General features: G+C 40.4%; 1 protein-coding gene across 2 annotated transcripts; it reads right to left on the bottom strand.

Annotated features, from left to right (window-relative positions):
- Nucleotides 1-730: 730 nt before the first annotated feature.
- PPP1R36 (protein phosphatase 1 regulatory subunit 36) lies at nt 731-20793 on the bottom strand. 2 transcript variants are annotated; one of them, XM_055437098.2, is made up of 11 exons: nt 20710-20793; nt 19825-19889; nt 15301-15387; nt 14114-14211; nt 13948-14014; nt 11989-12087; nt 7027-7161; nt 2365-2407; nt 1858-2036; nt 1577-1768; nt 731-1052 (listed from the first exon to the last, which is right to left on the bottom strand). In XM_055437098.2, exons 1-11 carry the CDS (start codon nt 20773-20775, stop codon nt 869-871), a joined length of 1215 nt encoding a protein of 404 aa, XP_055293073.2. In that variant the 5' UTR covers nt 20776-20793; the 3' UTR covers nt 731-868. The 2 variants fall into 2 exon arrangements, with proteins under 2 accessions (XP_055293073.2, XP_055293074.2); XM_055437099.2 differs by lacking the exon at nt 20710-20793 and adding an exon at nt 20495-20630.
- Nucleotides 20794-21166: the final 373 nt, after the last annotated feature.

Consider the following 21166-nt stretch of genomic DNA (forward strand, 5'->3'; position numbering starts at 1 on the left):
TGAAGAAGGGAACATCAAGTCACTCCAGCATTCTTGCCTGGAAAACTCCCTGGATAGGGAGGCTGGCAGGCTAAAGTCCATGGCGTCACAAAGAGTCAGACATGACTAAGCGACTTTCCCTTTTGAACATTTTTTAACACTGCCCTTCTTTGGAATTGGGAAGAAAACTGACATTTTCCAGTCCTGCGGCCACTGCTGAGTTTTCTAAATTTGCTGACATACTGAGTGCAGCACTTTAACAGCATCATCTTTTAGTATTTTAAATAGCTCAGCTGGAATTCCATCACTTCCACTAGCTTTATTGGTAGTAATGCTTCCTAAGGCCCACTTGACTTCTTACACCAGGATGTCTGGCTCTAGGTGAGTGACCACATCATCATGGTTATCTGGGTCATCAATACCTTTTTTGTACAGTTCTGCTGTGTATTCTTGCCATCTCTTCTTAACCTCTTCTACCTCTGTTAAGTCTTTACCATTTTTGTCTTTTATCATGCCCATCCTTGCATGAAATGTTCCTTTGATATCTCCAATTTTCTTAAAGAGATCTCTAGTCTTTCCCATTTTATTGTTTTCTTCTACTTCTTTGCGTTGTTCATTGAGCAGTAGTATAGGCAAATGTCCTAATACATTACTCTAAACAGTCATGTAAAGCCAAGGAAGTAAATAATTAACAAAGCAAACTATTAAATATAGGAAAAGGAGCTTTTCAAAAGCTTCTAGAATTCTTTAGTCTACTGTTGAACTTTTAGCAAAAATAATTTGGATAAGTTTTAAAGTTTAATAATAAACACTAGTCTTATATAAAGTGATCAAGTCAAAGTAGTTTACTTCAAATATAGGAATTAACTACAGAAGTGGAATGTATAGATTATTTAGGGAATGTTGTTTGAGAGGACAGTGTTCTCATGACTAAGTCCAGTGTATCCTGAATCCTCATGTTATTTCTTTCTATCAGGGAAGACAGTCTCCCAGACTTCATGCTTTCTTCTGGATCAAGGGGGATAAGGGTATGGGGGTTGAACTGACATCGAGGCTCCCCCAAGATACCAACTCTGTGGAAAGAATTATTGGTATAGATGAATCTTTGCTGAGGTCAAAGACTAAGGCATATGATTGTGCTTTGTATGTGTATAAAGCTAAGACTGATAAATACACACACACACAGATTTATGTACCTATTTTTTTAAGCTTTCCCTATTTCTATGAACCACCACTGTAGTCTTAAATATGGGTCCAAAAACTTGACACCTAGCAAGATTTTGTACATTTCCCAAAGATTATTCTTCTAATGGGAAAACCTCAGTTTTACAAAGTCTGCTATTCACTTCACCAAATTAAAACTGTTTGAAGTCTAGTATAACTTTCTAGTTTTTTCTAGCCTAGATGCGTATACCAAGAGCTGACCTGGAAAGAAAACAGGTGGACAGGAGCCAGGGATCATAGGAAGACTGTGTTTCCACCTTTGTATAACTTTCTGGCAGAAGCACTGTGTCTGAGCCCCTGCCCCTCCTGGGTCCCAACTAGGAAGTGACACACAACACTCCATCGCTCCTTCCTCTCCCCTGGGGCCACTTACATTGGCATGTGCAAAGAGTCCAGAGTTTCCTTGGGCTCGTGCATCTGGGCTGGGAATTTCGTGCCTATTTGACGGTACTTTTTCTCAGAGACATTCTGAGCTTTTTCTCTGAGAGAGGGCAGCAGAGTGGACATGACTGGAGAGCGCATGTTAATGGCTTTTTTAATCGCTGGGCGTTTTGCCATCATTCTCCTGGTAGGGAGAAGCAGGAATGACATTTAGGTCACATCATCCTGTTTTCTAGCAACGTCCTTGAACTTAGGAGAGTCAAAAGGTCATACCTGAATTGTACAAAAGTCATGCGCTTCTTTTCCCCTCCTGACTCTTCATCCTCACGCTTCCTTCGAGGAATGTTGAACATGTTGGAACGAAAGAGCCTTCCTATTTCTTCCTCAATCTCTGTGAAGTGTTGACGTCGGAAGACAATCCAGGCTACGTACGTACAGAATGTATAAAAGGACTACAACAGAAGACAGACAAGAATCATAGTCCACAGCTATGACATGAAAAATTACATGGGAAACTCCCGTATATGGAATACCGCTAAGGAGACACAAACCAAGATGACCCACTCTCTCCACATGCCTGAAGAGCTGTGGGAACTTACACACGTACTCACTTTTGCAGGAGGAAAATCAGACCAAAGATTTAAGGAATGGCACACAGTTTATTAGGATCCTTTTTAGAAGATATTTACTAAAAATAAGTGCCTGAAAAATAACTATTGGTTATTGCTACACTTCATGTTTCATGTCAAAGAGCAGAGTCCCCAAAGGTAAGTGACTCACCTCAAAGAATTTCCAGTCTTTTTGTGTATCTGATATTTTCCCCCTGAAATAAAACAAATCACAACTATAGGCTGAAAGGGAAGTTCAATATTTCAGTGATCTAGGCAATCCTTTATCTTCAAAAGGCCTCTTTGCAGATTATTACCAATGGTCTCATAACTATTTACTCAGATAAATGCTATCAAAAAGGCACTGTGAATGAGTGCCAATGTCTTTTTCTTCAACTTCCTAGGTTACCCAGATCAAAACCCCTAGTATTTGGTTAATCAATGTATCCTGTGATAAACCATAATGGAAAAATGAACAACATGAAACCAACATGAAAAATGATGTTTATGTGACTGAATCACTTTGTACAGCAGAAATTAACACAACATTGTAAATTAACTACACTTTATTAAAAAAAAATAAAGTGGGACTCATAAAAAAAAGCTAAAATAAATTAATAGAAATTCAAGATATACATAACCAGTATAAATTCAGGATAAACAAGCCAGCGAGGAAATGTATTCTTCCAAATATATCTGGTAAAGTGTATGTCAGGAAGGTGAGGAGAGGGGAACAGTAGTGAAGAGATAACACAGGTGTTAGCAGGAATGGAAATAAAGAACTAGAGACTGAGTTTAAAATAAAGGAAAAAAAGTCTCAAACAGTGGTTTTGGCTATTGGATGCAAAAAGAATCAGAAACAAAATGGACACAGGTTGATAAGAGCGTAATCCAGTAGAACTAAGACAACCCACAAATGTGACTTAAAATCTTCTAGGAGCCACAGTAAAAAGAAACAGGTGATATTAACTTTAATAATATACTTATTTTACCCCCAAATATTATCATTTCAATATGTAATAAATATTTTAAATTATCAGTGAGTTATTTTATTCACTTTTAAGCTTTTTGTACAGTGCATATTTTATACTTACAGCACATATTAATGTGGATCAGCCACATTCCAAGCACTCAATAGCCACAGTGGTAAGTGGCTGCCATGCTGGTCAACAAAAAGGACTTACATTCACCTGTGAGGGTGGAATCCAAAGGAAAGAGGGGGAAGCCAGGCTGTTGGTAAACTCAGAGACTGTCATAGACTGTTATATGGTTTCTTTTTCCTTCCTGCTAAGTGAGACTCTTAGCTCTAAACCAAATCATATTTTCAGTCATTCCTGAACAGGTGTAAAGCCTAGAGCCAGATATATGGGGTTCTGGGCTGGGGAAAGAAAAAAAAAAACTGTGTTCCCACTAGGCCCCCTGCTGCCTTAGGTTTAAAAGATGGTCACGGCCTGCTCTGTACAAGGGAAGAGAAATTTCAAAGGCATGTGCTTGAGGGAGGGACCAGAAGGACATGTCCTCCTACTTCTCGAGAATCATGAAAGCACTAAATTAACAGCTGCTAAATTACTGGTTCTACTGAAATCTTTATCTCCAGAGAAAAACAGCATAAGGAGTTCTAGTCCAACATTAAGTATGCATACATTAGAAAGAAAAGTCAGAAAATACACAGGAGAATAGAAGCTTGCTCACAACAGGAAGAAGTTAAATAATGATATGTTGATAGTATATTAAAAAGCAGAGACATTACTTTGCCAACAAAGGTCCGTCTAGTCAAGGCTATGGTTTTTCCCGTGGTCATGTATGGATGTGAGAATGGGACTATGAAGAAAGCTGCTGGCCGAAGAATTGATGCTTTTGAACTGTGGTGTTGGAGAAGACTCTTGAGAGTCCCTTGTACTGCAAGGAGATCCAACCAGTCCATTCTAAAGGAGATCAATCCTGGGTGTTCATTGGAAGGACTGATGCTAAAGCTGAAACTGCAATACTTTGGCCACCTCATGCGACGAGTTGACTCACTGGAAAAGACTCTGATGCTGGGAAAGGTTGGGGGCGGGAGGAGAAGGGGACGACAGAGAATGAGATGGCTGGATGGCATCACCGACTCTGTGGACATGAGATTGAGTGAACTCCGGGAGTTGGTGATGGACAGGGAGGCCTGGCGTGCTGTGATTCATGGGGTTGCAGAGAGTCGGACACGACTGAGCAACTGAACTGAACTGAAAATCAGTTCATAATTCATAACTGGCAAAAACATTGTCCTTATCTTCTCTAAATAAAAACAACCAAAAAGAGGAATATAAACTTCACACAGGGATACAATCAACACCCATGGCCAATTAACAACTTTTTCTGGTAAAGTCATGTTATAATCTGTTTTACTCAATATCCATTGTTCAGCAATTTGGCCAATACAAAATTTGTTATGTGAATGGGGGTAGTGAGCTAAAAAACATTATTCTCCAAAGCAGGTGATATTGCCCACAATGGCAGAAAGATCAACATCTCCAGGAAATGTACTGGAGCAATCATTTGTAAACATGAGTTCTTTTAAAAGTTTGTATAAAAAAATACAATGTAATAAAAATGTACTTAAATATGTTCTTTAGAGTATGTGTTTTCTTTAACCTTGTTATGGATGGAATGTGTCTTTCCCCCACCCTAATTCATATGTTGAAGCCCTTAAAACCCCTCCAAAGTGATGATAATTGGAGATGGGGCCTTTAGGAGATAACTGAGTTTAGATGAGGTCAAGAGGATGTGGCCCCATAATGGGATTAGTGTCCTTTTAAGAAGAGGAAAAGACACTAGGGAGCTGTCTAGATTTGTTACATTTTTCCTTTCAACTCCAATTTCAGTTCCTATGGAATATTGTTCTTTACAGCACTGGACTTTACTTTCACCACCAGACACAGCCACAACTGAGTTTCTGCTTTGGCCTAGCTACTTTATTCTTGATAAATCTAGACAGTACATTAAAAAGCAGAGAAATCACTTTGCTGACAAAGGTCCGCATAGTCAAAGCTGTAGTTTTTCCTGTAGTCATGTACCAATGTGAGAGTTGTACCATAAAAAAAGCTGAGCGCTGAAGAACTGATGTTTTTGAACTGTGGTGCTGGAGAACACTTTGGAGGGTCCCTTGGACAGCAAGGAGATCAAACTAGTCAATCCTAAAGAAAATCAACCCTGAGTATTCATTGGAAGGACTGTTGCTGAAGCTGAAGCTACAATACTTTGACCACATGATACAAAGAGCTGACTCATTGGAAAAGATCCTGATGCTGAGAAAAGACTGAAGGCAAAAGGAGAAGCGGGCAGCAGAGAATGAGATGGTTAGATGGCATCACCGACTCAATGGACATGAATTTGAATAAACTCTGAGAGATAGTGGAGGACAGAGAAACCCAGCGTGCTACAATCCATGAGGTGGTAAAGAGTCAGACATGACTCAGTGACAGAATAACAACAACAAAACAGTGCAAATGAACAAAGTTACTTATATAAAGATATTCGATATAAAAACAGTAAGCATAAAAACTGAAACTACACAAGTGAAGTGTACACAAGAGGAAAGGTTAAGCAAACTGGTACATTATATGACAGAATAACCACAGTTGCTATTCAAAGTAGTAGGTGAGATTATATAAGCAGAATACTAGAATAAGGTTCACAGAAAAATGTGGAATGCAAAAATGTATATACAATACAAATATTTTGAAAAATGTGGGGGAATGTGGAGAGAGAGAAATTACGTATTGGGTTCTTTGCCAGTAAAGTTTAAAAATTTTTTAAAAGTTTGGCCATGACCAGAGACAGGTCTTGAGCCTGTTGTGAAATTAGTACTCAGAGAGGGAGATTTTGGGTTAAGGATTGGAATTTTCTCTCCTGTGATCCCAAACTTTCCTGTCACACGACAGTTTAAAATTTTAATTATATTAGTTATTATAAACTGTCATCCTAAGGTAAAAAATATCCTTCCACAAATGGGGTCATTTTACTACTCCTATCTTACTCATACCCACAACTGTTTCTGAAAAACAAGCAGCAGAAGGGCAGAGGACACACCCAATACCCACTTCAAGGCAGCCAAGTAGCCCTTGTCTGGAAACAGGAAAGTAAGATTTCATTGAGCTGATATAATTTGAGAGAATTTTTTTATTTTTACTGTTCTTACTTTAATTTTTATTTGGAAGATAATTGCTTGATAATATTGTGTTGGTTTCTGCCATACAACAATGTTAATCAGCAGTAAGTATACATATGTCCCCTCTCTTGAATGTCCCTCTTCATCCCACCCGTCTTGGTCATCAGAGCACCAGGTTGAGCTCCCTGTGTATACAGCAACTTCCTGCTACTGCTGCTGCTGCTAAGTCACTTCAGTCGTGTCCGACTCTGTGTGACCCCACAGACGGAAGCCCACCAGGCTCCCCTGTCCCTGGGATTCTCTAGGCAAGAACACTGGAGTGGGTTGCCATTTCCTTGCTAGCTATTTTACCTATGGCAATATATACGTTTCAATCCTATTCAACCTGAAAGAAATTTAAACCCAAGTGGTAGCAGGTTGTTAAAATATCTGTCACACTTGAAACTAACACAGCATTGTAAATCACCTTTAACTGAAAGACAGAAAAAAAATCAGCTGAGATTCTGGGGTTCTTCCTAGACTCACTTGGCTCTCTCCAACACTACATCACATGAGTCTGGGACAGTCTCAGTAGAGCCCACTTATTCTGTACAACAAAGAATAAGCCTTTCTCAAGGGTAGCAAAAGTCAAAATTAAGGGTCGTAAAGATGTGGATATACACACAAGTGAAGATCTAAATGGATGCTTACTTTCCGCAGCTCATGTGATGCTTATCAGGCATTCCCAAGCCCAGGACAAGGACACAGTACTTCTGTGCCAAGTATTTCTGTGCTGCTTCTAACTTACTGATAATCATTTCCATTTCTTTTTTCTCTACAAGGCCTCTGAAAAGAAAAACAATAATCTGGATTAATTTCTTTTTTTCTCTGCAAGGCCCCTGAAAAGAAAAACAACAATTTGGATTAATTTGGTAAATGTCTTTATCAACTAGTGAAAAGTCAGAAGTATAAACTATTTTGAAATAAACAGAAGTGAGTCAACACATCTCACTTATCATTTCTTTTTTTTTTTTTATTTGAGCTGGGTCCTCCAAGTCCTTTGACATCTATCATTGTAATCAGCATCTCAAGTTTATGCTGAATATTATTAATTTATTTTTGGTTGTGCTGAGTTTTCGGTGCTGAACACGGGCTTTCCCTAGCTGCAGAGGGTTACCCTTCCATTGCAGTGCGAGGGCTTCTCATTGCAGTGGCTTCTCTTGTTGTGGGGCACAGGCTCTATGGTGTGGGCTCAGTAGTTGCAGCTCATGGGATTAGTTGCTCTGCAGACGAAGTGATCTTCCCAGATGAGGGATCAAATCTGTGTCCTCTGCATTGACAGGCAGATTCCTATCCAGTGTACCACCAGGGAAGTTCTGAGTATTCATTTTTTAAAGATGCTTTAAATATTGTGCTACGTACTCTTGAGAGTCCTGAGTGTTCATTGGAAGACTGAACTCCAATACTTTGGCCACCTGATGCGAAGAGCTGACTCATTGGAAAAGACCCTGATGCTGAGAAAGATTGAGGGCAGGAGAAGAAGGGGTGGACAGAGGATGAGATGGTTGGATGGCATCACCTACTCAATGGATATGAGTTTGAGTAAACTCAGGGAGTTGGTGATGGACAGGGAGGCCTGGCGTGCTGCAGTCAGTCCATGGGGTCGCAAAGGGTTGGACACGACTGAGTGACTGAACTGAACTGAACTGATGTACCCTTAATTTTATATACAGACAGTCCTAACTGAGAACAGCTCAACTAACAAATTCCCTATCCTAGTTTCTGAGGCAGTGAGCAGCCCACTTTCCTGCTGTTTTGCTATAACAGCCATGGAGACTTTTTCTCACCTTAGCTTCCTGAGGGTTTTCTGACGTTACTACTACGTTTGGGGACTCAATGTTTGAACTACTCAACATTTGCCCACCCTCAGTTCTTTGTTTGCTAAAAAGGCACTAGTGAGAAACTACTCTGGGAACTTTGGCATCAATTACAATCACCTTCCTGCTTCCCTGTAAAACAGAGCCCCATCCAATTGAATTGCAAATGTACTTTCTAAAAGACGATCTGTTTTTAGGTTACAGCATGTCTGAAGCCTAATTTTAGAAGCTTTGCAGTACAATATAGTAGGAAACAATATTGCCAACGATATATTCCAATGACGGCTATTGAAAAATGAAGTGTCACTATCTTGTTTCCTGCCCTTTTGTTTTCAGAAAGATTTAAACCAGATGAAATGCACTTTAAACAACAGGAAGAGCATAATGCCCCTTCTGTTGTTAACCACTAGACTAACCACCGGAGGATAAGCTGTGGGGAAAGGAGTGGGTTTAAGGATAATACAGATGTTTCCAAGCACAAAAGTTTATCACACGTGGTGAGAAGGCCTGTGAGTCATCAGAATAACATGAGCTTCTGCAATAGATAAAAGTGGGTTCCAAATATCATATAACCCAACACACACTCTCCCACGAGCACCCCAAAGACCATCACTGTTTCCTGCCTCCCTGTTTCCTTCAGAAACACCACTTTCAGCCTTCACCTCTACTTTGCCAGATCCGCCAATAGTTAATCTCTCCTTTGCTGCTGAAAACAAAGCAAACCAAACAACAACAACAAAGAAACGGTTTGAAATGTTTGGGCAAATGGTTCTCAAGTCTTAATACGTGTAAAAAATTTCACCTGGGGGTAATTGCTAGAAGTCCAAATTCCCAATGCCAACTCCTCTTTCAGATTTTGGTTCCATTAAGTCTGGGTAGAGCCTGGCATTTAAAACAAACCCAGGTATAATCCTCTGGAAAAAATTTTGGTAATAATTTCAAGTGCCACACAATTGGTCATAAGTTTTGATCCAACAATCTCTCCTAGAAATTTCTTTTTAAAAAAATCATCCAAAGTTAGGGGAGAAATGTAATACATGAAGATATCAATGCAATGATTTATGTCTATCAGAAAACCTGGAGACTCCAAAAATATATAAAATAGAGGGATAATAGGAATAGCAATACAGGCTGTAGTAACACAGCCAGTTACTGTTTAAGGACTTGACAAGGATCCAACATATGAGTCCCTGTGGGATTTAAGCCAGGCACCAAAGTGTGTGCCGTTATCACTATACTACATTGCTTCTCAACAGGCAGATCTATAAGTCGCTAACATACAGTGGCTTGATGGAATGTTATGCCACCATTAAAAATTATAATTATGAAGCTTGCAACAACTTGAAAATACTTATGATGTTTAAAACTGCATACATAATTGAACCTTTGTTCGGAAGCTATAAGTCCTAATTACAAATGGATAACCCTAGCAACAGAAAGCCAGTCTGACTAGTAAGGGATGAGAACACACCACACAGACAGACTGGGGAGTTAAACAGACGTGCGTTCTAGTCTCAGCTCCACCACTAACTTGGCAGGTAACCTCCAGCCAGCTATCTAAACTGAGCCTTAGCTTCATCATCTGTAAAATGGGGATAAGGCTTCTTCTTCTGGAATGAGGTCTTTTAGTCATCTAAGATCATCAAAGTGTATCTTTGATATCTTTCTATATCTCTTCCCACTCTCCTCTCACAGGTTATAGGCTTTCCTTCCAAGTGCCAACCACTAGGTTAGGATAAAATGCATGATCTTACCTAATCTGGACAATAACTGAAAGTGAGTGCTACTGTTATCTCTATGTTCGACCTCATTATTTTGACTGAAATTAATTTTTAAGTTATGCCAAGATATCGCAATTTAATTTGTTTCTATTATAATAAATAAACCAATCAACTAATGGAGACTTGAAAATGAAGTTATGCTTTTTTAGAATCACACCACAGAACCATTACTTTTAAGGCTTGGATTTTTCAGTCATTCTGTAACTGATTCCTTCTATGAAAATATACAAATATCACTGAAAAAAAAGTGAGTGTTAGTCGCTCAGTTGTGTCTGACTCTTTGTAACCCCATGGACTGTAGCCCACCCGACTACTCTGTCCATGGAATTCTTCAGGCAACAATACTGGCGTGGGTAGCCATTCCCTTCTCCAGGGGATCTTCCCAACCCAGGGATTGAACCCATGTCTCCTGCACTGCAGGCACATTCTTTATCATCTGAGCCACCAGGGAACCCCCAACCAAATATTACTGGGTTCTAAATTTTAGTACATTTCAAAAATAACTAAGAAACCTTTCTTCTCTGTTATCTATTCTTATAGATTAAGAACTGAAACAATGGCTCTGGCTTGAGTAGCAATAACCTGCAGAATTTGAAAACACCATACAATATAAAAGCTAATATGCTACCAAAATCTAATAAATTTTGTCTTTGGAAACAGTAAGACTCCTCAAGTTTCTGAGACCACGTCTGGCTTGAGCCCCTCTGCTGCCATAGACACACTTCATGATCTCTGGCTGCTCTGCTGGATGTTGCATATTATAATGGCTTTACTGAAGCAGCAATGTTTGAATTATTTATTTGGTTCCTTAGAAAACTGCTATCCCAATACATTCATCTGTCCACAAAATGTTTCTCAGGCTGCTTGTTTATGTGCAAGGATTCTGCATTTTTAAAACATTCCACTGCAACAAACTGATGACTCTTATCCAGCATTCCTAAGAGCTAAATCATTGGGTTGGTTCCACATGTACTGGGGAGGGCACTGGGAAAGTTTCATGGCTTGCAAAGGTCACCATGCCTGAGAGGCATTGTTCCACTTGGTACGCTGAGTTCCCAGATTCTTGCCCTGTATAGCTCTGAGCCACCTCCACCTAAAGTGATTAAATTCTTCATATGTAGCCTACAAAATCTTGTTTTCTTCTGTGATGTGGAATATCATTTGGGTCATACCTGTTACTTTTTTTTAATTCTTAGGTTTTTTAATTAGATGCTTACAAATCCTTTAGCAAGAACTTTGTAAGCATGAAAAACAGAAATAATATCTATATCCACATTGTTCAATATGGCTGTGAGCCACATGTAGCTGCTGACTGCTTTGAGCAGCTAGTGATCAGCTGTTCTTCAATTCCTCTGAATTGAGGAATATTATAAAACAGACCTTATTTCAAAAACTTGCTAAATAAAAGTAAAGTATTTTATTAATAGCTTCCTAACAATGACTACAAGTTGTAATGATTACATTTTTGAGTCACTGGATTAAATAAAATACCTTGTTAAAATTAATTTCTCCTGTATCTTTTTGCAACTTAAAAATATAACTATCAGAAAAGTTTAAATTACATACATAGCTCTCAAAAGTTGAGCATACGCTTTTATTAGGGAGTGCTGGTCTATATTATTTGGAATATTTAGTTAACAGAATACCCATCTGAATTATTCAGTGAGCGTTAAAACTGAAGAACTCCTCCCTGTAAAATGTTTAATAATAATAAACATTTTATTTTTTATCTTATAAGAGAAACATTAAATAAACATTTTATCTTAATAATCCAAGATTTCTCAATTTCCATCGTCTCTTTAGTCTACACAAAAGTTAGTTCTAATACTGGTAGTGATAAAGTTTTAAAGTACACTATGGGGAATTTCCTGGTGGTCCAGTGGTTAGGACTGGTGCTTTCACTGCCAGGGCCCTGGGTTCAATCCCTGGTGGGGAACTAACATCCTGGAAGCCCTGAGGCTCGGCCAGAAATAAATAAATCAATTTTTTTAAATGCACTATAAAATTCTACTTACACCATATAGCTTTTGGGTTTCTTTTCCTGTGAGATTTTTTCCAAGTAATAATATAAGTAGTACAACAATGCCATAAGGAAATTGTCAAGATTCTTATTCCTATGAGGAGATTAAAAGAAAATAATGACAACGTATTTCAATCATGAAGCTAGTCATAAAAAAATACATGGGCACACAACACAAGAATAAGTAGAAACACATGTCAGCACACCCATCACATAACTAATTTACATATAAAATTCTATCTACTATAACTGCTGAAGATACAAGAAATCTTACTTTTGTAAACAAAACTTTTTAGGAGGACACAATTGAATTACACTCTTGCTTATTAATTAGTTTTCATTTTTTTAGAGTTTTTATACTATAGGTAACTTTGTTGTTTAAAAAATGTACACAAATGTACAAGGTAAAAAGGTTCTCCCCTCACTCTTTTGTCACCATCCTACTCCTTAGTGGTACCCACTGTTAAGAGTTTGGCATGCATCCATCCTAACCTTTCTAGAGCACAGGCGATCACATATAAGGTCCTCCTCTACCAACACACATACTTATGCATGAATATATTCCTTAATTTTTTTGGTAACAAATGGGACAATGCTGTATACACAAGTCTTTGCAACTTGCTTCTGTCACTTATCTGTGTAGGATGGACCTTTTTCCATGATACCATGTATAGATTTTTCTCCTTTTTTTAAACAGCTGGATAAAGTATTCTGTAGCTCATAATTTAACTAATCCTGTACCGATGGATATTTACGTTTTTTGAAAATATTATAGACATTGCTGCAGTAATCATTCTCATAGCCACATTTTTGAGTAACTTCCTAGAAGTGAAAATGCTAGGTAGGACACAGAATATCTGTACATTAAAGTTTCATAAGTTTTGCTCTCCAAAAAGATTGCATTGATTTACAGTCCTACGTCATTTGTTTTAAAACTAAAAGCCTTTGTTTTCTTTCCAAATATTCTTACAAAATTTTTGCTGCTTCCTTTCTAGCCCCAGATGGAAATGTTTACTGTGGCATGCTTTCCTTAACCATACCTTGAAAGCAAGATGAAGATGAGCAGTGCAGACATTTTTTTCCATGATATTAATAATTACCTGTCCTAGGTTGGGTTCTCTCAGAAATGTGCCATGAGACAGATGTGAGAGTAAGTAGTTTACTTGGAAGTGATCAGAGTAAGCATCAGTAAGGGAGCGGAGAGGTGAGATAGAAAAGGGGTGCTAACAAGTTCATTATCACTGTGTAGTTCAGTCCCATGGGGAACTCTGGGAGACAGGGTAGAAAACTCAAGAGTTATCCTGACAGGTGGAAGGTGGGCTATTTATCTGCCAACTCTCCCTCCAGCACATCACTGACTGGAGGCTGCTTCTGGCATGCTGACCCCCTAATGCCCCAAGCTTGCCCTGTAGTCTGGCTGAGTGTGCTCCTGCCATAGAATAAAGCATCAGGCAGAGACTTTCAGATGTTTTCCACGAATGGTCTTCACTGAATGCTGAGGGAATCTGAGGGCGCTCCCACAGTTCAGGATACCCAATTTCCACTGAGTGGTCACAGTGCAGCTGTCACGTGGAGCACCTTCCACGAACAGCCACCCGCGACACCAGGACTTCCAAACTTGCATCTGAGGAAACTGACGCTTAGGAAGGACAAGAAGCTCTGCCAGAGGCACACACCTAGTTCTGCCGGACGTAGCTAGTGGAGAACAGTGATCTTCAGTAAGTGAGCATACCCTTTAACTAACATACACACCGTGCATACTTGTTGGAACTCTGATGATATGCTCTCCATTCTCCTTGACTTTATTTTGGGCTCCTGTGACCTGACTTTTTCTCGCTTTGGTCTCAGTCTTCGAAACAAAATCCTGAGAGGATGGCTAGCGTGGAGCCAGCTCTTTCTCCTAAACTCAGATTTTTCATCATTTATCAGATGGGATGACTCCAAAATTACATACCTCATAAATGTCGTAAAGGAACAGATACGCGGCATCTCAGTATCTTGTAGCAAAAGCAAAGCCACAACTGAAGGGGGAGAAGACAGACAGTTGAAAGAGGGACAAACTGCTGCCTTAGAGGCTGACGCCAGGGCACACATGTAAGGATGACGACACAGTCACTCACATTTAGCATCGTGGAGGGTAACGCTGCCCTGCTGACTCCGCTTCTCTAAGCCTCTGGGTGACTTATCGTCTCTTAGAGCAAACCTTTTATCTGTCAACCTGTTAGGGGATACGACAATCTCTAGTAGTGCTTTAAAAAAAAATTTTTTTTTTAATTTTTGGCTCTGCTGGGTCCTTGTTGCTGCAAGGGGTTTTCTGGTTGCACAGACCAGGGGCTACTCTCTGGTTGTGGTGAGCAGGTTTCTCATTGCCATGGCTTCTTTCGTTGGGGACCACAGGCTCTACGGCATGCGGGCTTCAGCAGTTGCGGCACACGGGCTCAGCAGATATGGCTCCCAGGCTCTAGAGCACAGGCCTCAGCAGTTGGGGCGCACGGGCCTAGTTGCTCCACAGCATGTGGGATCTTCCCGGATCAGGGATGGAACTCGAATCTCCTGCACAGCAGGGGGATTCTTTACCACTGAATCCCCAGGGAAGCCCTTTAATAGTACTTCGAATGGTTTTAGTTGTATTTAACCTATCCGGAGGCACAGAAAGTATTTACTTTAAAGTAAGACTCTGATGCTGGGAAGGATTGGGGGCGGGAGGAGAAGGGGACGACAGAGGATGAGATGGCTGGATGGCATCACCGACTCGATGGACATGAGTTTGAGTGAACTCCGGGAGTTGGTGATGGACAGGGAGGCCTGGCGTGCTGTGATTCATGGGGTCGCGGAGAGTCGGACACGACTGAGCGACGGAACTGAACTGAACTGACTGAAGAAGACCCTGAGTGTTATGCGTGGCTTTCATTTAATGCAGGATCACTTGGGAATATATTTTATTAAACATTGTATATACTATGCTAGGGATAGGAGGAATGCATACTGCCTGACATAAAATGAAAATACCAATTTCACCCAAAATAGAACATTTATCTCATCTATTTTTGGCATATCTTCATTTTCAATTCTTTTTAAAAGTATAAGAAGCTGAAAATTCATTTGTAGCCAAATTATCACAGGGATACACTATTGGGATGACTAGCTCCCATCATAATTGTGAAATAGTGCATGTTCTTTCCTTGATGTGTATTTGCATTTCAACTTAAGATGATGGGAGTGATATTTTCTTAAGAGTTTGTAGAGGCTTAAGCCATTCTGTTAAGAGGCGCTCTTAGCAACATTGCCATGGTGGTAGTTAAGCTACCTGTCTGAAGCTGGACCATCAATTTCAACAAAGTGAACTGCTTTGCCTTTCTTTCCTCTTTCCTTGAGTTCTACCGCAGGTGTAAAACTGTAATAGAAATGAGAAAATTAGGAACTTAATCTTTTCTTGGGAGAAACTAATCAGAGCATTGCCACGGCTCATGGAACCTTAGGACTGATATGTATTGTGAGTGTCCTGGAGAGAATCAGAGGCACATCCACACTTAATCCACATGTATTCACATGTGGAACCACCTCCTAGGAAAAGATGAAAAGACTGGACTTTGTATTCAGCATCTACGTATCACTAGCCCCCAGCATACCACCATACACAACACATTTCATCTGAAAATCCAGCTGTAACTTCACAAGAAATAGAAGGCTTGTGATCTATTTGGAAGGATTTTTTTGATTTATTGAGTACTTGTTACACGCAAAGTGCTTTGAAGTATGATCTCATTCAATCCTCACAGCAACTCTATGAGGAAAACATTACTACTGTCACAATTTTTCCGTTATGAGAAAGACTGAAGTTTAGAAAGAGATTAAGTAAACTGACCAAGATCACTTAGCAAGTGCCAGAGCCAGAACTGGGGCCAGTTCTCTAGCTACAGAGCCATGTGCTTACCCACCAGGCAGTCCTGCCTCCCGAGCAGGACTCAGTTGTCATCGCTGTGGACTCTTCTAAAAGCTTGATTATCTCTAAGAAGGTTTTAGGACCCTTTACTTAACTCAGGGTTTCTTAGATTCTTTAGATTTTGTACAAGCATTATTGAACAGTAATGGACATAACTAACAATGGACCACAATTAAGCCACAATAAATATATACTGAGGCCATACTCTGTGTCAGGCATTGCTGTAATATCAAAAATAAGTGTTGTCTGACAAGGGTGTCTACTTTCACTACTATTATTCAACATAGTTCTGAAAGTCCTAGCTACAGCAATCAGAGAAGAAAAAGAAATAAAAGGAATCCAGATCGGAAAAGAAGAAGTAAGGCTCTCACTGTTTGCAGATGACATGATACTGTACATAGAAAACCCTAAAGACAGTATCATAAAATTACTTGAGTTAATCACTGATTTTAGCGAAGTTGCAAGATACAAAAATCAATACACAGAAATCATTTGCATTTCTATATACTAACAATGAAAAATCAGAAAGAAATTAAGGAATCAATCCCATTCACCATTGCAGCAGAAAGAATTAAATATATAGGAATAAACTTACCTAAGGAGACAAAAGAATTATACACAGAAAATTATAAGATACTGATGAAAGAAATCTAAGATTACATAAAGAGATGGAGAGATATTCCATGTTCCTTGGTAGGAAGAATCAATATTGTGAAAATGACTATACTACCAAATGCAATCTACAGATTCAATGTGATCCCTATCAAATTACCAATGGCATTTTTCACAGAACTAAAACAAAAAATTTCACAATTCATGTAGAAACACAAGAGATGAGAGAGACTTATGATAAGGAAAAGGACATTTGGGATCTTACAGAACAGGTCTGTGAACTAAGTCAAGTGAATTTAGAATTATAAAGTCATAAGATCATAGAATTTGGGGTTAGAGGACATCAAAAAGATCATCCAGTACATGGATGTCATTTTACTGATGGAGAACTAAGGCTCAGAGAGGCTGACCATGTCTCAGTATTTGAAACTTGTGGCAGTGCATGCCCTTAGCCAACAGTCTGACATTTACTGCTAAACCTTCATTTTTATGACCTCTGGACACATAACACCTTCCCATACTTGTCTGAGTGGTTTTTAACTTGACTAAAGTCATCTTCTGGTTCAGATGGTGAGATGGATTCCTCCTTGTGAGTGTCCTGCCATAGCTCTGAAAGCAGCCTATGCTCACAGTGCTTTTGGAATCACTAAGAAGCAGCACTAGTAATAATTGAAAATCGTCCCTTAAACTGAACCTCTGATTGGCTCCCAAACCACAGTCTGACCTATATCTATACTTTCTTCCAATCTTCATAGTTCCCCCTTGAATCTGGCAACCTATTTAGACCACGTTGTGTTGATGTGCTTTCCTGATATTTATAGAACAATCATGTCATTTTCCTTTGCCCTGAAACAAATGAGAAAAAACAGTCATATTTTCTCCTAGAACTCATCACTAAGATGCAGAGGGTTGGACCACTCTTGGCTTCCACACCAGTTAGAGCTCTTCAGGGGTTACTAGTCTTTTCTTAGGCTATGTTGAAAAATAAGTCCAAGGCTTCTGGAGGTGTAGTTTCCTGTGCGTCCTCAGGGGAGTCCATGACCTTAGCAAAGACTCAGACAGGGGCTGATTCTCTCTCAGCTGGAAGTTGAAGGCACCTGAAACATGAAACGATAGAACTACACACACTTTGTCAGAGAGATGCATGTCTTGTGGGCCAACTCACCTGTGAATAAAGGTATTCCTTTTTTTAAAAGATTCTTTGATGTGGACCATTTTAAAAGTCTTTATTGAATTTGTTACAATATTGCTTCTGTTTTATGTTTGGATCTTTGACCCTGAGGCATGTGGTATCTTAGCTCCCTGACCGGGGATTGAACCCATGCTCCTGCATTGGAAGGCGAAGTCTTAACCACTGGACAGCCAGAGAAGTCTCCAAGGTATTCCCTCCTTAACAAATAAGAAAGAAATGGGCATGCAAGCTGATGAACTATGCAATGCCCTCATTTACTCCTCAGAAGGCATTATTATTTAATTTTCTGAATAAGGGAACTTACAATTAACAAGGCTAAGTAACTTGACAAATTATGACCACCAAATTAGTAGCAGAACCAAGATTTGAACCCAGGTCTCCCTCCAAACCACTCTCCATGGTCTTTTTCTTAAGGAATAATGACCATCCTTTCCCTGCCCATTACTGTGTCATTTTATGCATGGAGGTAATGGGTATACTGTTATATTCTGATACAGTTATCCTCCTCAGGATACAGTCTGCAAAGGTCAGACAAACTCTGCCTGAGAATAGGGCACTACTTCTCTGAAGGGTAAGAGTCCCAGTGTCATTCATCCAGGGGAGATGCCAGGAACTGCAAGGTGGGGGAAAGGAAAAGGGGTCATCTTCTCTTGACCTGAATCTGAGAGTACCTAGATGTCTGTGAACTCCTATTGGCTAGTGGGTGTAAAAGGTGGCCTACCTACCCTAGGTAGAGGGAGACCAAAACCCTGGAAGAAATTTCCAAGGTCTTAAATTGATGTGATAGAACTTGAACACTCCTGAGATCGAGCTGTTACTTTGCAAAGCAGATTATCTGGGTACATGACACTCCAAATTCCTTCCCACAGCCCCCATGTCCTCAGTACAGTATGTACTTGTTCAGTAAACATTTGGTGAGTGTCTACTCTGTGAAATTCTGGAGATGGCTTCAGGGATGTGAAGATGACTAAGACAGTTCCTGCCACTGAGGGCTTACAGTCTACTGGAGGGAGATACTGTTTAAAATGGAAAGGGCTTTGGCATCAGATAAATCTTGGTTCGAAATGTCAGTTCTGCTGTTCTGGCTGTGTGACTTTGGCTTAATTGCTTAATCTCCCTGAGCCACGTTTCTTCATCTATGAAGTGGAGAGGAGATATTAACACTCACTTTTCAAAGCTGTTTTAAGAATCAGAAAAATATGCAAATGCCTGGGACATAACAGGTGCATAGCAGATGGTGGCTAGTCTTGTTAAACAAAACACTTTTAATAGAGTCAATATTTTCCCAGTGGAGAATTAAAACTAGTTCTAATCTTCCCTAGTAGCTCAGTTGGTAAAGAATCTACCTGCAATGCAGGAGAACCTGGTTCGATTCCTGGGTAGGGAAGATCCGCTGGAGAAGGGATTGGCTACCCATTCCAGTATTCTTGGGTTTTCCCCTGTGGCTCAGCTGGTAATGCGGAAAACCTGACTTTGATCCTTGGGTTGGGAAGATAAGATCCCCTGGAGAAGGGAAAGGCTACCCACTCCAGTATTCTGGCCTGGGTCACAAAGAGTCAGACGTGACTTTCACTTTCTTTCTTCTAATCTAATAATTTTACCTTGTAAAATTTACTGTCTACTGCAGCAGGTATAACATGGTCTTATTAATGTAAAACTCTATTTCTATAACTCAAAAAAGCAATCTTATAAAGCAGTTAATAATATAGAGTGTTAACCAAGTAGACCTAGATTTAAAACATCTTAGTAACCTCTGAGCTGTGTGATCTGGCCAAGTCAGTTAGCTTTCCTCAAACTTCTTAGCCCTTTGACATCAGTTTCTTCATATGTAAAAGTGGATTAACATGCAGCTGTTTCAAAGGGTTGATAAACTGATTAGCACAGTTTCTGGTACATAGGAAGCAGCTGATAAATGTCATCAGAAAGTGATATCTGGAAGGCTGCCAAAATAGTTATCTCTAGATGGTGAGATTTCAGGAGACATTCATTTTATTCTTTGTGCTCTTCTGTATTGCTTGAATTTTTTTTTTACACAAACAATTTCCATAAAAGCTATAATATAATAAAATTTTGTTAAAATTTACCTTCTGAATTCAAGTGTTTTGGTTTCATCTTTCCAGTACCACATCCCTAATCGCAATCCCAATTGCTGTAAAATGAAATGATTGCAGCAAAAATAATTAAAAGTTCAATTTAAAATCAACATGTCATAACGAACTTTTAACAATAATTCTCACTAGTTGCTCTTTAACGCTTTTTAGCCTTAAACTTCCTTTTTTTTTTAAACTTGATGCCAGGGTTTTATGTTATTATTTTGGGGTGTAGTTTCAGTAGACAGTAAGGAAGGGAGGAAAGTAGGGGAGAAAGGAAGGGAAGGAAGAGTGGAAGGCTAAGAGCCTGCATCACCTCAAGGCTCACCATAGCAATTTACCGATTAATTGGGACTTGGACCACAATAAACTGGTGCCCAAGGCAGCCCCAATCTTTCAGAGGAGTTATGACACCTGTTGTAACCCTGACCCACACCTTCAAAAGCAAGCGAACGTACTGCAGGTTCGCGCTCTCCAAGGCTGCATAGCTACCAGCCCGGAACCTTTCCTCTCCGGGGATCCCAATCGGACCGAGCAGGACTGCTTCCTCAGAGGGTTTCTTATTTTGCAGACAACCCATCAGAGGTGGTGAGGTGGAACTTTCCTACATCTGGATATCAGCGTGGGGAGCCGGAATTCAAATCTGACCGTTTGCTGAACACACCTCCATCATCTGGTTTTCGTAGACCACTTTGCCCAGGTCTCTTCGAGTGCGGCTCGCCCCAGGCTAGGGTGAGCGCGGAGGGCAAGGCCGCGGCTGAGGCCGTGGAGGGCCCAGCGGCCCAGCCACCGAGCCCCGTCGGGCGCCGGAGGTGGGCGGGGGCCGCGGGGTCGTCCTTCCACCCGTCGCGGGGTGGGGTCGGCCGAAGCTGCACTTACATCCGATAGGGCAGACTGCGCGTACAACCGCCGTGGTCTCGAATAAACCTCCGGAACAGGGCTCATGGTCCCCCGCTGGACGCTTCAGACCGTCTCCTGGAAACCGGGGCTGGGGGCGGGGCCTGGACTGGGGGCGGGACCCTGCTTCCTACGCCGCGGCCGCTGGTCCGCGTAGCTCCCGCCTCTGCAGAGGCCCTGGGCTTCGGTGGCTCGCCGGCGTCTCACTGCGAAGCTGCCCGAGGGTTTCTTGCTTAGGGGTCAGTTCTTTGTGCTTTCCCACCGAGAAGCCAACCACGTCACTGGCTTTGTTTTTAATTAGAAAAACTAGATTCAGTTCCATAGGGAAGCTCCCTTTGTTCCCAAGTTTGATAGTACTAAATGAAGTTTAAATCCAGGTTGGAGAAACAAACAAAAATCCAGGCTGGGACTAAATTGATTGGGGCGGGGTAGGGGGTGG

The sequence above is a fragment of the Moschus berezovskii genome, chromosome 9, assembly GCF_049115385.1.
Source record: "Moschus berezovskii isolate FMDL1 chromosome 9, NW_MosBer_1.0, whole genome shotgun sequence".
Lineage (NCBI taxonomy): Eukaryota > Metazoa > Chordata > Mammalia > Artiodactyla > Moschidae > Moschus > Moschus berezovskii.

Coding starts and splice junctions, on each gene's coding strand:
- PPP1R36 (XM_055437098.2), bottom strand. CDS start 20,775: ATGAGCCCTGTTCCGGAGGTTTATTCGAGACCACGGCGGTTGTACGCG. Junction 19,890..20,709: donor CGCAGTCTGCCCTATCGGAT/GTAAGTGCAGCT, acceptor TTCATTTTACAG/CAATTGGGATTGCGATTAGG. Junction 2,037..2,364: donor AAGACTGGAAATTCTTTGAG/GTGAGTCACTTA, acceptor CTTCTGTTGTAG/TCCTTTTATACATTCTGTAC.